At 44.8% G+C, this 15,116-nt stretch overlaps 1 protein-coding gene across 6 annotated transcripts in view; it reads right to left on the bottom strand.

The window, feature by feature from the left end:
- The window catches only part of LOC139563877 (fermitin family homolog 2-like), a 76,095-nt gene that overhangs the window by 29,310 nt on the left and 31,669 nt on the right, over window positions 1–15,116 (bottom strand). For 3 of the 6 annotated variants that reach the window (XM_071382861.1, XM_071382866.1, XM_071382865.1), the window contains exons 3-4: window positions 9,086–9,319; window positions 2,294–2,422 (exon numbers count right to left, since the gene is read on the bottom strand). In XM_071382861.1, coding sequence (XP_071238962.1) covers window positions 2,294–2,422; window positions 9,086–9,319 — 363 coding nt within the window. Of the gene's footprint in view, window positions 1–2,290; window positions 2,423–9,085; window positions 9,320–15,116 lie in introns of all 6 variants that reach the window. The other 3 variants (XM_071382862.1, XM_071382860.1, XM_071382864.1) reach the window with 1 other exon arrangement.

Consider the following 15,116-nt stretch of genomic DNA (forward strand, 5'->3'; position numbering starts at 1 on the left):
GCGTGAACCCATGGTGTTTATACTTGCGTACTATTGTTTGTTTGTACAGATGAACGTGGTACCTTCAGGCATTTGGAAATTGCTCCCAAGGATGAACCAGACTTGTGGAGGTCTGCAATTATTCTTCTGAGGTCTTGGCTGATTTCTTTTGATTTTCCCATGATGTCAAGCAAAGAGGCACTGAGTTGGAAGGTAGGCCTTGAAATACATCCACAGGTACACCTCCAATTGACTCAAATGATGTCAATCAGAAGCTTCTAAAGCCATGACATCATTTTCTGGAATTTTGCAAGCCATTTAAAGTCACAGTCAACTTAGCGTATGTAAACTTCTGACCCACTGGAATTGTGATAGTGAATTATAAGTGAAATAATCTGTCTGTAAACAATTGTTGGAAAAATGACTTTTGTCATGCACAAAGCAGATGTCCTAACCGACTTGCCAAAACTATAGTTTGTTAACAAGAAATTTGTGGAGTGGTTGAAAAATGAGCTTTAATGACTCCAACCTAAGTTTATGTAGAAAGGTATGTGGATATATTGAAACAACATCAAGACATCAGTCAGGGAGTTAAAGCTTGGTCGCAAATGGGTCTTCCAAATGGACAATGACCCCAAGCATACTTCCAAAGTTGTGCCAAATGGCCTAAAGACAACAAATTCAAGTTATTGGAGTGGCCATCACAAAGCCCTGACCTCAATCCTATAGAACATTTGTAGGCAGAACTGAAAAAGCGTGTGCGAGCAAGGAGGCCTACAAACCTGACTCAGTTACACCAGCTCTGTCAGGAGGAATGGGCCAAAATTCACCCAACTTATTGTGGGAAGCTTGTGGAAGGCTACCCAAAACATTTGACCAAAGTTAAACAATTAAAGGCAATGCTACCAAATACTAATTGAGTGTATGTAAACTTCTGACCCACTGGGAATGTGATGAAAGAAATAAAAGCTGAAATAAATCATTCTCTCTACTATTATTCTGACATTTCACATTCTTAAAATAAAGTGGTGATCCTAACTGACCTAAGACAGGGCATTTTTACTAGGATTAAATGTCAGGAATTGTGAAAAACTGAGTTTAAAATGTATTTGGCTAAGGTGTATGTAAACTTCCGACTTCAACTGTATAATATAAATAAAAAGGTGTAACTCAAGGAATTAGGGAAACTCTGCTTTTATTCTAATACTCAGAAAAAGTCAGACCATTTCACAGGATCACCCATGGAGTCAAATGGCAATGGGAACCAAGAAGCATAAAATTGACATAAAGCATTGAGAGAGAGCCAAGAGTCAGAGGTTGTTGGCTTCATGTCCCTTCTCCCCCCTTCAATTTTTCCCCCCTCCTGCCACTCTCACCCCTTCTGTCCCCTTTTCTCACCCCTCCTTGAGCCTACAGGCTGTGTATGTATGTTTGGGATAGTGGGCCAAGTAGATACAGGGGCAGGGCTGGGACAATGGAGGCCCATTCACACTGCCTTAGCATTATCAACACTGGCTAACACTGCATAGATACCACAGCACAGCCCCATGTTCCTCCTCCTTCCTCACATCACTGTAGCAAATTCACTGACAGGGCTAGCAGGCGGGAGGAGGAGTGGCCGCGTGTAGCTATTGCTCTGCAGCCTGGTTTGGGTTTAAAATGGCAGGCTGACCAACTATGCAAGGAATCCCAACCATTCCCTCCCTCCCTGCTAAGGAGTAAGGAACCCAGAGTCTGCAAATCATACCCTTACTCCTCAAACTCAGTCTTATTTAGGCAGATAATATAACAAAAAAACACTAATTTGTTGTCGACTGTTTTTAAAACCCTATGGGTGGTTATAGGTAGAGGAATAGCTAGATGCTCCAAGAAAGACAAAGGATGCAGCTATTCAACCGGTTATTGGACTGTGAAGACATGATTCCATCGTGGACATTCCAGGAGTGGAAGTGTAACCAGAATTCTCCAGATTTACACAGACCTTCATGGTGGTGTAATGAAAGGATTTTCCTCCAATCAAGGTAAGATCCCTGGTACAGTAGCATCCCTTATATTATTAATGTATTTCATCAGAGCAGCATGTGAGAGCCAGAGCCAGAGCCAGAGCCAGGCCTGTGTTAAAGACATAGATTAGTCCAGCTGCTAACCGCTAACAGGGATAGTATTTAGACAGCATATGCTGTCCAGCCTGTGGATACTAACTGGGTTAGCATTCATAGGCCCAGCCAGTAGGACACTATGGAGTAGAAGGCTGTTGGAGATGGGTTTCAGGGTAGGCATTGTGTGTTTGAGGTAAATTAGTGAAACTTACTACCTGATCCAGGGGTGAGCAGTGGCCCCTCCAGCTCCAGAGCCGCCTCCTCAGCCTCCTCCAGCTTTTTCTTCTTCTTCTTGGGGTCGCGGGGCTTACGCAGCAGAGATGCCTCCTCTGGATGACGGATGTCTAGAGAGTGAGACACCGAGAGAGTGAGAGAGTGACACAGAGAGAGTGAGACACCGAGTGAGAGAAACAGAGACCGAGTTACAAGAAATCTCCAAAACACAGTGTCCAGGTGATTCAAGTCTGACACCTACAGGCTCCTGAACAGCTTATCCCCATGCCATAAGACTGCTAAATACCTAACAACATGACTACACAGACTGAGTTGAGCCCTGTATTTGAATTATTATGTCTCGATGCACACTCAAAGGGCCCTACACACACTGACACCACCACACTCAATTTGCTCACACACACAATATGCAGAAGCACCCAGCCACATACAATCATTATATATGCTGCTGCTACTCTGTTTATCATCATATATCCTGATACCTATTCACCTTACCCCTATACATACAGTGCATTCGAAAGGTATTCAGACCCCTTAACTTTTTCCACATTTTGTTACAGAAATACCTTATTTACATACGTATTCAGACCCTTTGCTATGAGACTTGAAATTGAGCTCAAGTACATCCTGTTTACATTGATCATACCTGAGATGTTTCTACAATTTGATTGGAGTCCACCTGTGGGAAATTCAATTGATTGGACATGATTTGGAAAGGCACACACCTGTCTATATAAACGTCCCACAGTTGACAGTGCATGTCAGAGCAAAAATCAAGCCCTGAGGGCGAAGGAATTGTCCGTAGTGCTCCGAGACAGGATTGTGTCAAGGCACAGATCTGGGGAAGGTACCAAAAAAATGTCTGCAGCACTGACGGTCCCCAAGCACACAGTGGCCTCCATCATTCTTAAATGGAAGAGGTTTGGAACCACCAAGACTCTTCTTAGAGCTTGCCGCCAGGCCGAACTGAGCAATCGGGGGAGAAGGGACTTGAACCCTAGGTAAAAAGGCACATGGCAGATTCTCGGGTCTGATGAAACCAAGATTTAACTCTTTGGCCTGAATGCCAAGCATCACATCTGGAGGAAACCTGGCACCATCCCTACAGTGAAGCATGGTGGTGGAAGCATCATGCTGTGGGGATGTTTTTCAGCAGCAGGAACAGAGAGACTAGTCAGGATTGAGGGAAAGATGAACGGAGAAAAGTACAGAGAGATCCTTGATGAAAACCTGCTCCAGAGCTCTCAGGACCTCAGACTGGTGCGAAGGTTCGACTTCTAACAGGACAACGATCCTAAGCACACAGCCAAGACAACACAGAAGTGGCTTCGGGACTCTGAATGTCCTTGAGTGGCCCAGCCAGAGGCCAGACTTGAACCTGATCGAACATCTTTGGAGAGACCTGAAAATAGCTGTGCAGCGACGCTCCCCATCCAACCTGACAGAGCGTTAGAGGATCTGCAGAGAAGAATCTGAGAAACTCCACAAATACAGGTGTGCCAAGCTTGTAGCGTCATACCCAAGAAGACTCAAGGATGTAATCACTGTCAAAAGGTGATTAATTTGCAAACATTTCTAAAAAAAAAACTGTTTTTGCTTTATCATTATGGGGTATTTATGTAGATTTATGAGAGAAAAAAAGACATTTTAGAATAAGGCTGTAACGTTACAAAATGCAGAAAAGGTAAAAGGGTCTGAATACTTTCTCAATGCACTGTATCTCCCTCCATCACTCGAGTGTCCCTGCACATTGTAAATATGGTACTGGAATTGACCCTGTATATAGTATGCGTACTGACTTGGTGTTCTAATTTCTATTTTGTTGTCTCAGTATTACCCTGTTATTGATTACTGCAATGTTGTGTTAGAGCTGGAAAGAAAGGCATTTGACTGTACTTGTGCATGTGACATTAAAACTTGCAACACTAACCCAATCCAGAGACCCTGTGGAGTGTTCAATGAGAGAGAGAAAGAATGAAATATGGGGATAGCCAGAAATATAGTGAGATAAAGAGGGGGATAGAGAGAAGTGGGAGAGCCCAAGAATCAATGGGGTTGTCAGAGTTTAGCTTAAATCACAAAAACATAGCCTTGTAACAAGGTTAACCCAATCCAGACCAAATGGGTCACTGCCCTGGTTTACAGATCTTTCAACTCCAGGCCTCACATGAACCACAACGTTGACTTAAAGAATTAGAATAGGAGGTAGGCAAACCCAGCACAAAGACGACATGAGAAAGACAGAGAAATAGAAAGAGAGCGAGTTGGAGAGAATCATAGAGAGCTGTGCACAAGGGGGGACTCCAACACCCCCCTAACCTTCCCCAAACGAGAGGGGTGAGGATGTGTAGTCGACTAACTGCACACGTACATAGAGCTGGCACAATTAACAAATAATTGTGTAACTGACGATTATGGATGAAGACCATCATGAACATAAAATAACAGATAAATTAATAAATCATTTTGGGGGGTTTTGATAGTTATTTGTTCCACAACAACCTGACTGAAGACGGGACAGCTGGGCATTCGTGCGGTTGAGTCCGTGTGTAGGACTGTATCTCTGTGTGTGTGTGTGTGCAGATGCAATTAAACTATGCTGGGAGCTCCTCTGACAGACACAGACACTGCAGACCTGATATAATGACTAAAACAGAGCTGCATACTCCTCTCTCTGTGTTGGCTGAGAAGGCCAGCGAACCATTACTCAAAATTCATCTCCAGCGTTCAGGACGGCTCTGAGGAGCTGGCTCAATCTGCCAGAATGCATCTGGAAAAGATAGACGTGCACTGTCTAGATTCTAAAAGCACAGCTGGAGTAAATGGCTGTGCTGTCTTTTTTTCTATGCTTCTACTCTCATTTAAGAGATGGGTGGTTGTGACTTTGGAATTTAAATGTCATTTTGTTCTATATTTGCCAGTTTTAAACCTCACTCCCTATTTTCCATTGCTGAGGAGGAACATGTGTAGGATAGAGGGAGAGTAGTTTGTTTAGTTTGTGTTACTATAGCAAAAAGCACTAAGGGTTTTAAGAAGTACCAGATGGTAGCTCACTCTCCCCCTCTCTCTCTAGCCTTTCCTCCCTCTACTTCTTCCGCTCTCTTGCATTGCAGCACAAGCCCTGTGCCCTTATACAGCCATTTGAGTGCAGGCAGGCTACCTAGCCGTAGCACTGCTGAGCACAGAGGAGTGAGTCAACAAGTGTGTCAATAGGAGTTGCACCAAAGCTTCAAGTTCGGTTGTTACCCACATAACTGTTTGGTATTGGAAATGGCTATGATTGCTACCTTTGACCCCAGCACCTGCAAGAGATGGGCTGAACAAGGGAATGGACAGAGCCCTTCTTTTCATCAGTCACATGAAAGGAGGAGAGGAATGCAGGCCCCTGATGCAGCCTGCCAATACTGAGAAGGAGGAGAGGAGCGGGGGAGGCAGAAAGAGGATAGGGTGCAGGACAAAGTGATAATGCCATACCAACCAGAGCTCTGCAGGTGGTGCTGAAGTTGACGTAAGACACTGAACTACGGTCAGTTTTGCATTCTATGCACTAATATGACTTGGGGTAGTTGAGCTGATCCTAGATCTGTGGCTAAGGACAACTTCTACCCAGAGCCAAACAGAATGGGGTACCAGAGCAAGGCTGCAAAATTGATAAGTGGTTCAAAAACATGACACTCACAAAATAAGAAACATCTTAAATCAAATCCTTTTGACAATATCCAGGGTGCCAGCTCAGCAGTAGAGTATCGAAGAAGACAGAATGTTACCATACATTTAAACCAGAACCAGGGAGTGTCTTTCCTCTTATATCAAGAGGTCACTAGCTATAATAATAGTGCATCAATCCGATTCATTTAACAAACCACCAGTAGGCTAAAGCAGTCCCCATCCCTACACCCATGTGTAGAGCCCATACTGGGCTTCCCTCTGCAGACAGACAGGGTGGCAGAGATGCGCAGCAACATTTTTGCTGCGGACTGTGATCTCGCCGTCTCTCCCGTGAGGCAGACGAGCCGCACAACCGTGTCATGGTTGACAATTAGTCTGTCTCCCACTATAGATCAGTTTTACACACCTGGCCCAGGTCTGTCCTCTTGGGCAATATGGGGTAGTAGCACTACTGGCACACAATGCCAGCATTAAAGAAATCAGGAAAGAACATTTACTAGATTGGCTCAGTATGAAGGATAAACATGGTATTTCACCATCCAAGTTATGAAAACGTCTCCCCTTCACTGACTGAGACAAGCCAAATAAACAACATTGTGCAGAATCACAGAGCTGCCAGTGACTCATTGATAGTACTAAGACAGTTAGAAAGCTGGAGCAGAGTGAAGGGGTCATTTTACTACGGTGTTCTGATGAGTGGTGTTCTACGGTGTTCTGACGCATCTGGTAAAGGGGGAAAGAGAGAGGAAGGGAGCGGGAGAAGAGAGAAAGAAGGGGAATGAGAAGTAGAGAGCGAAAGAAAGAAAGTGTTTGGATGTTAGCAATGTGTGTTCAGATAGTGTACTTTGTTTGTGACGGGAAAAAGATAGAGGGAAAGAAAAGACAGAACTCCCCTGTGGTGAAGGACTGAACTTGGTCTGCACCAGGAAACAGCTACTGCATGACTGAAGACAAAAACAAAAAAAATCCCCTGCCTCCAAATCAATCATTATGAGGAAAGCAAGAGATAGAGAGGGGAAAACAGACAAGAGTGGGAGTCAGTCTGAATGGCCAGTGTCTTGTACAGCTGCAAAGATAATACATCTCTATACTCTCTCCTTCTCCCCGTCTGCAGTGTCAGCCAGTTGGAAAGGCCTCCAGTCTTCCCTTCTTGGCCCTGCTTATTCCTCATTTCATTCCCCATGCTGTGCAGCGCTCTGTCAGTCACACTCACAGGAAATTATTAAACTGAAAGTTCCCCAGATAATGAAAAATAAAATAGTTCCAGAAGAGGTCACCATAAGAAGGATATGATTGAAAACTTCCCAGAGAGAGACGCACTGCGTGTACCTCCCCAGCCACCGTAAGTCATGCGCCAAGTCAGCCAAGAGCAATTTGTCCTGAATTTCTCAAACTAAAACCAGATTTATTGTGGCAGAGGTAGACGCATTCCTAATGAGGACTGTACAGCAGAGGTGGGGGAGGGTGCTGCTACTAGCCCTTTTCATTTAGTTATTCAGCCATCTCTGAATAAGAGTCACCCAGTTTATTTATACTCCAACAAATGTTATTTGTTCTTTCTCATTTCAAAGAAAAGGAATTCATAGAGGGCCTCTTTTTGCCTTTATAAATAAAAGTTCCCGTTTAGCAAAATAAAAAGCAAGATTCCAGTGCTACCTGGAAGAGCCAACCATAACAGTAAAACAGCCATAACTCCTGAGTCGTGCCTTCTGAACAAAGGCCAGACAGTGCCTGATGGAGGTTTCATATATAAATCCTCACCTGCTGTCTTCATTTGAGACAGAGGGCTCTGGTTGGAGCCGACATGGAGGAGTGACCGAGATCCGTGTTACAAGGTCAGGAGGGCATTAGGCTCCGATGTTTGACCTCTAACATTAGCTGACAGGGCCATAGGGCAGAGATATGGATAGAGGAAGGCTGTCTGCTGACCGCCCAGTGGTTGTCAGGGGGCAGGGCCTTAAGGGCTAAATCTAGACAGTAGTGTGTGTGTGTGTGTGTGTGCGTGTGTGTATGGGAGACAATATCCCTCTCTCCGAATGTTTGAGTCATTCAGGTGCGTTAGATTGATAAACTTTGTTGACTAAACATGATTCAGACTATTTAACAGCTGTAGTTCAAGGACAGGACAGAGGCAAGGTGCCTGAACAGTCCGCGTCACCTCTCCTGACAGGGAGCGTTGATTGCTGATAGCTCAGGCTCTGTTTGATAAACACAACAAAAAGCTAAAGGAAAGAAAAGAGCAGCAGCAGACATGCCTGGCTCAATGGGAGGCGGAAACACTTCCACTAGTTTACCTAAAATGATCAACAGTCAGTATTATGGCAAGGTTAGAAAGAGTACATACTGTACAGCAGGGATCATCAACTAGATTCAGCCACGGGACGATTTCTTCTTGAGCTGATGGTCGGGGGGGGGGGGGGGGAATATAATTACAAATCATTTGTAGACTGCAAAAAGCCCAAACAGTGGCGCAGCGATCTACGGCGTCACTACAGACCCGGGTTCGATCCCGGCCGCAACCGGGAGACCCATGAGGCGACGCACAATTGGCCCAGAATCGTCCGGGTTAAGGGGGGGGTTTGGCCGGCCAGGATGTCCGTGTCCCATCGCACTCTAGCGACTCCTGAACGCCGACACGGTCGCCAGTTGTACGGCGTTTCCTCCAACACATTGGTGCGGCTGGCTTCCAGGTTAAGCAGGCAGTGTGTCAAGAAGCAGTGTGGCTTTGCAGGTTCGTGTTTCGGAGGACACATGGCTCTTGACCTTCGCCTCTCCCGAGTCCGTACGGGAGTTGCAGCAATCACGAAATTGGGGAGAAAAAGGGTTAAAAAGTATTTTCTTTAAATAAAAAGCCCAAACAGATACGTTTGACTAAAACAGCATTTCAAAGCGTATACGATCACGTCTGTCTATTATGCGTGGGAATACTTGGGAACAGATTCCTTATAGTCTTATGTTCAACAATGTAAATGCAAAAAATATATACATTTGTTTTTGCTCAGAAAACTTGGGGGGACAGGCCACCAGTTGGGGATCGCTGCTGTACAGAACCATCGGTAGGATAGGAGCATTATTGAATGTTGACAAAATGACTGGTGACTTACTGAAAGTCTTGCAGATGTCAGAGACCGCCTTGAAGACGCGGTCGGAGAAGTTGACCTTGACCTTCATGTGTTTCATGTTGGGCAGCTGCAGGCGCAGCAGCTTGTGCTGGGGGGTGAAGAGGAGCCGGGCGTCTGCCTGGATACCATACTTGTCCAGGGTCCAGTGGGTCTTCAGCAGCCACGTCTTCTTTTTCTCCCACCACAGGGCATGGTCCGACCAGTCCTTCTTCACATCTGATGGAGGAAAGGAGGGTATTAGTTTGTCAGTCCGTGACCAGCACAACATCCTGAGTCAAAACACTTCAGAGCAGCTGAAACTGGATGACAGTTTCATAACTATCAAAAGAGTTGAGGAACACAAACCTGTAATGTGTATGGAATTCACTGACTGGAATGACTTATGTACTGCCTATGGACAAAATACTATATTCATTCTAAACGTATGACAATAACAGGCTTCATGTGTCACTGACAGGGTGATGTGACAACACCAAATGTGTCCCTCACAGGCAGAGGGTCACGTTTATGACCAGGGGGGTGAGGTTGAGAGAGAGGGCTCCTGGGGTATTTAGAGAAAAAGGGGGTGGGGAACTCAGTGAGTAGGAGGGGAAGTGTTTGAGGAGAAGGGGAAGAGTGTGAAAGAGGTCTACTGTTTGCGTGTGGGCATTTCCATCGAAAAGGACCAATGAGCACCATCATGTGAAGTTTATAGGAGCATATCAAAATGAAAGCTAAGAGTCTATATTTTTGTGAAATGAAGGCATAGATTAAAAAAAAAAAAATAATCCCCCCCCATCTTAAAAGCGACTGGGAGACTAGTCAGGATCAAGGGAAAGATGAGCGGAGCAATGTACAGAGAGATCCTTGATGAACACCCCAGTCTGAGGTCCTGAGCAGGTTAAGGTTCAGCTTCATAAGTAAAGGCTTTGATTTCTGGATTAACAGATGAAAAAGGGGTCTCAGAAAACATTACCAGAAAAGGCTTAAAAGGGTATCAGAAATATATGTCTACGTAAAGGCCCCAAAACACAATGTCTACGTATAGGCCCTTGCCAACTAATATCAACACGTGTGGCCTGCTGGAGGTCATTTTGCAGGGCTCTGGCAGTGCACCTCCTTGCACAAAGGCGGAGGTAGCGGTCCTGCTGCTGGGTTGTTGCCCTCCTACGGCCTCCTCCACGTCTCCTGATGTACTGGCCTGTCTCCTGGTAGCGCCTCCATGCTCTGGACACTACGCTGACAGACACAGCAAACCTTTTTGCCACAGCTCGCATTGATGTGCCATCCTGGATGAACTGCACTACCTGAGCCACTTGTGTGGGTTGTAGACTCCGTCTCATGCTACCACTAGAGTGAGAGCACCGCCAGCATTCAAAAGTGACCAAAACATCAGCCAGGAAGCATAGGAACTGAGAAGTGGTCTGTGGTCACCACCTGCAGAATCACTCCTTTTTTGGGGGTGTCTTGCTAATTGCCTATAATTTCCACCTTTTGTCTATTCCATTTGCACAACAGCATGTGAAATTTATTGTCAATCAGTGTTGCTTCCTAAGTGGACAGTTTGATTTCATAGAAGTGTGATTGACTTGGAGTTACATTGTGTTGTTTAAGTGTTCCCTTTATTTTTTTGAGCAGTGTATTTAGTTTGATACATGTTTTACCTTCTGTTAGTTTAAGAAATATTGCCTTATATATTTTGGTAACAGAATTACATCTAATTCCTCTCCCTCACTGAGGGAGGACAATGAAAGTTCACAGAAGTAACAAGTAAATGGTAGACCTACCAATTAGTTAGTGATTTTACTGTTATCAAAATTTGGCCTACAAGCCCTCAGTCCAGCCTCTCTCAGCCTATTGCGGACAGTCTGAGAACTGATGGAGGGATTGTGCGTTCCTGGTGTAACTCGGGCAGTTGTTGCCATCCTGTACCTGTCCCACAGGTGTGATGTTCGGATGTACCAATCCTGTGCAGGTGTTGTTACACGTGGTCTGCCACTGCGAGGACGATCAGCTGTCCATCCTGTAGCGCTGTCTTAGGCATCTCACTGTACATTGCAATTTATTGCCCTGGCCACATCTGCAGTCCTCGTGCCTTTAGGCATGCTGCAAGGAGGCATGTTCACACAGATGAGCAGGGACCCTGGGCATCGTTCTTTTGGCGTGTTTCGGAGTCAGTAGAAAGACCTCTTTAGTGTCCTACGTTTTCATAACTGTGACCTTAATTGCCTACTGTCTATAAGCTGTTAGTGTCTTACCGACCGTTCCACAGATGCATGTTCATTAATTGTTTATGGGTCATTGAACAAGCATGGGAAACGGTGTTTAAACCCTTTACAATGAAGATCTGTGAAGTTATTTGGAATTTTACGAATTATCTTTGAAAGACCGGGTCCTGAAAAAGGGAGTTTTTTTGTTGCTGATTTTACATTAGTTTACAGCACCTCAGATTGCAACCCATATAAATGCTTCAGAATTCAAGTAACAGACATCACCTGTTCAGAGGAGACTGCGTGAATCAGGCCTTTGTGGTCAAATTGCTGCAAAGAAACCATCACTAAAGGACACCAATAAGAAGAAGACTTGCTTGGGCCAAGAAACACAAAAAATTGACATTAAATTGGTGGAAATCTGTCCTTTGGGTGAGTCCGTGTCTTTGTGAGACGTAGAGTAGGTGAACGGATGATCTCAGCATGTGTGGTTCACATCGTGAAGCATGGAGGTAGTGTGATGGTACTTTACTGGTGACACTGTCGGTGTTTAGAATTCAAGGCACACTTAACCAGCATGGCTACCACAGTATTCTGCAGCAATACACCATCCCATCTGGTTTGCACTTAGTGGGACTATCATTTATTTTTCAACAGGACAATGACCCAACACACCTCCAGGCTGTATAAGGGCTATTTGACCAAGAAGGAGAGTGATGGCGTGCTGCATCAGATGACCTGGCCTCCACAATCACCCGATCTCAAACCAATTGAGATGATTTAAGATGAGTTGGGCCGCAGAGTGAAGGAAAAGCAGCCAACAAGAGCTCAGCATACGTGGGAACTCATTCAAGGCTGTTGGTAAAGCCTTCCACATGGAGCTGGTTGAGAGAATGCCAAGAGTGTGCAAAGCTGTCATCACAGCAATATATTTTGGTTTGGTTAACACTTTTTTGGTTACTAAATGATTCCATATGTGATATTTCATAGTTTTTGTCTTCACTATTATTCTAAAATGTAGAAAATAGTAAAAATAAAGGAAACCCCTTGAATGAATAGGTGTCCAAACTTTTGACTGATACTGCATGTTTCACAAGTCTGGATAGCACAGTACAGCAAGTAGAGCACAGTCCAAGACAATACAGTAATACAGTAAAGATAGTACAGTATATTGTACTGAACTATACATTACTCTGCTGTATTGTACTCCGATGTGATGTCCAAACTTGTGAAACATGAGAATGACATTCATATCCATAATTATGCATTTCCGTGTAGTATAGATCAGGGACCATGACGTAATTACGCTACCGTAATTACGTTACCGGGTGTAAATCCACTTCACTTACTTTAGTTCAGTAAGAAAATAGTTTTTCAAACTCAAGGGGCCATGTCATGGCTGACACCACATTCTTTCTGCAGAGCAGATATTGAACTCAGTTGCATCTGCACAGAAATTGTTGAAAAGTAGTCTCTGTGCAGAGTTGTTGAAAAACTGCATCATTTGTTTACCATGGAATTGCCCATAACACCGTGGGGATATCATGTTTAAACCTCACTCTTTGTTCCAGAGTCACACAGTGATCCCAGTAATGCCAGAGACATGTCACAAAAAAAACCTCTCACCTCCCAGTACACTGTCTGACGGGGGTTCACAACAATGAGTGTGTCCTTTGAGCGCTGTCTTCAGAAAGAAGGTGAAAACCCCAGGGATTTGAGGCAACTGACAGCAGCTGGTTAAGAGATAATTACTTTGCTTTCTATTCCAAACACAGTATTGTGATGACCTGTGTTCCCTTTGAACCTCTAATACCCCAGAAGCAGAGCAGAGCAGTTTTCCTGCTACTACACAGATGGAAGACGGACAGCCTGCACTATTAACTGTGTGTGTGTGTAAGACGAATCTGTAATCATGGCAAACCCATTGTGAGATTCTTCCCCCCCCATAATTTTTTTCTTCTTCTTTTTACATGGATGACCAATTTACAGGCGTATCAGATGTTCCCCACAGCAATGACATCACTCCGGCATGCAACCAGAAAGCCACCTCCCGTCGGCCCCCTTCTCTTGCCTCATCCCACTCCCGCTCTCCTGGACGCATTGAGTGAAGCACTGAGTCAGTTTCTAGTGGGCTATGAGGTTGATCCAGTCAGTCAGTCTGTGGGTCAACCCCCCCTATATTCTTTCCATTTCTACCACGCTAATCTGTTTCCATTTAGAACATCAACTCAGTCATTGTCATCAAAGACACTTAAGATCACTCAATTCTGGTGTTTTAGAGCAGTATTATATATAGTAGGTTGGGAACCACGGGTGTGTTGAGACAGTCTAATCCCTCTTCGATCATAACGACAGCAGGTTGTGGTTAGAAACATGGTTTTGCCCGTTTGGTGGGAGAACTCAAGACACGGTTTTAGAGCCCACCTCTGTGTAGAAAAGCAGCTATTATGACACCACAATCTGAAGGTATTGTGGTGCTCTTTCAATGTATTTTGCTAATTTAGAGTATTTAATCTACTTCATATTCAGGACTTGTAAACTAGCCCATTAGGATTTTAGCTATCTACTACACATTGAAAGAGCAAACTACCAAGGGTGAGTCTGGAAAGACTTCATGTTCTCATCAAAATCCTAATGTACTATCATTACTCTGGTATTCAGAAAATATTCAGACCCTTTCACTTTTTCCACATTTTGTTACATTACAGCCTTATTATAAAATGTTTCCCCCCCCTCAATCTACACACAGAACCCTATAAAAAAAACAGAAATATCCCATTTACATAAGTATTTAGACCCTTTACTCAGTACTTTGCTGAAGTGTCTTCTCAGCCTCAAGTCTTCTTGTGTATGACCCTACAAGCTTGGCACACCTGTATTTGTAGAGTTTCTCCCATTTTTCTCTGCAGATCCTCAAGCTCTGTCATGTTGGATGGGGAGTGTTGCTAAACAGCTATATTCAGGTCTCTCCAAAGATGTTAGATCGGGTTCAAGTCCGGGCCACTCAAGGACATTGAGACTTGTCCCGAAGCCACTCCTACGTTGTCTTGGCTGTGTGCTTAGGGTCATTGTCCTGTTAGAAGTCGAACCTTTGCACCAGTCTGAGGTCCTGAGAGCTCTGGAGCAGGTTTTCATCAAGGATCTCTCTGTACTTTTCTCCGTTCATCCCTCAAATCCTGAATAGTCTCCCTGTCTCTTCCGCTGAAAAACATCCCCACAGCACGATGCTGCCACCACCATGCTTCCCTGTAGGGATGGTATTGGTCAGGTGATGAGCGTGACACTTGGCTATCAGGCCAAAGAGTTCAATCAGAGCAGAGAATCTTGTTTCCCATGGTCTGAGTCCTTTAGATGTATTTTGTCAAACTCCAAGCGGAATGTCATTTGCCTTTTACGGAGGAGTGGTTTCCGTCTGGCCACTCTACCATAAAGGCCTGATTGGTGGTGGAGTGCTGCAGAGATCGTCCTTTTGCAAGGTTCTCCCATTGCCACAGAGAAACTCTGAAGCTCTGTCAGTGGCCATCGGGTTCTTGGTCACCTGCCTGACCAAGGCCGTTCTCCCCCGATTACTCAGTTTGGCCAGGCGGCCAGCTCTAGGAAGAGTCTTGGTGGTTCCAAACTTCTTCCATTTAAGAAAGATGGAAGCCACTGTGTTCTTGGGGACCTTCAATGCTGCAGAAGTGGTTTGGTACCCTTCTCCAGATCTGTGCCTCGACATAGTCCTGTCTCGGAGCTCTACGGGCAATTCCATGGACCTCTTGGCTTGGTTTTTGTGCTGACATTCACTGTCAACTGTGGGACCTTATATAGACAGGTGTGCGCCT

The sequence above is a fragment of the Salvelinus alpinus genome, chromosome 34, assembly GCF_045679555.1.
Source record: "Salvelinus alpinus chromosome 34, SLU_Salpinus.1, whole genome shotgun sequence".
NCBI lineage: Eukaryota > Metazoa > Chordata > Actinopteri > Salmoniformes > Salmonidae > Salvelinus > Salvelinus alpinus.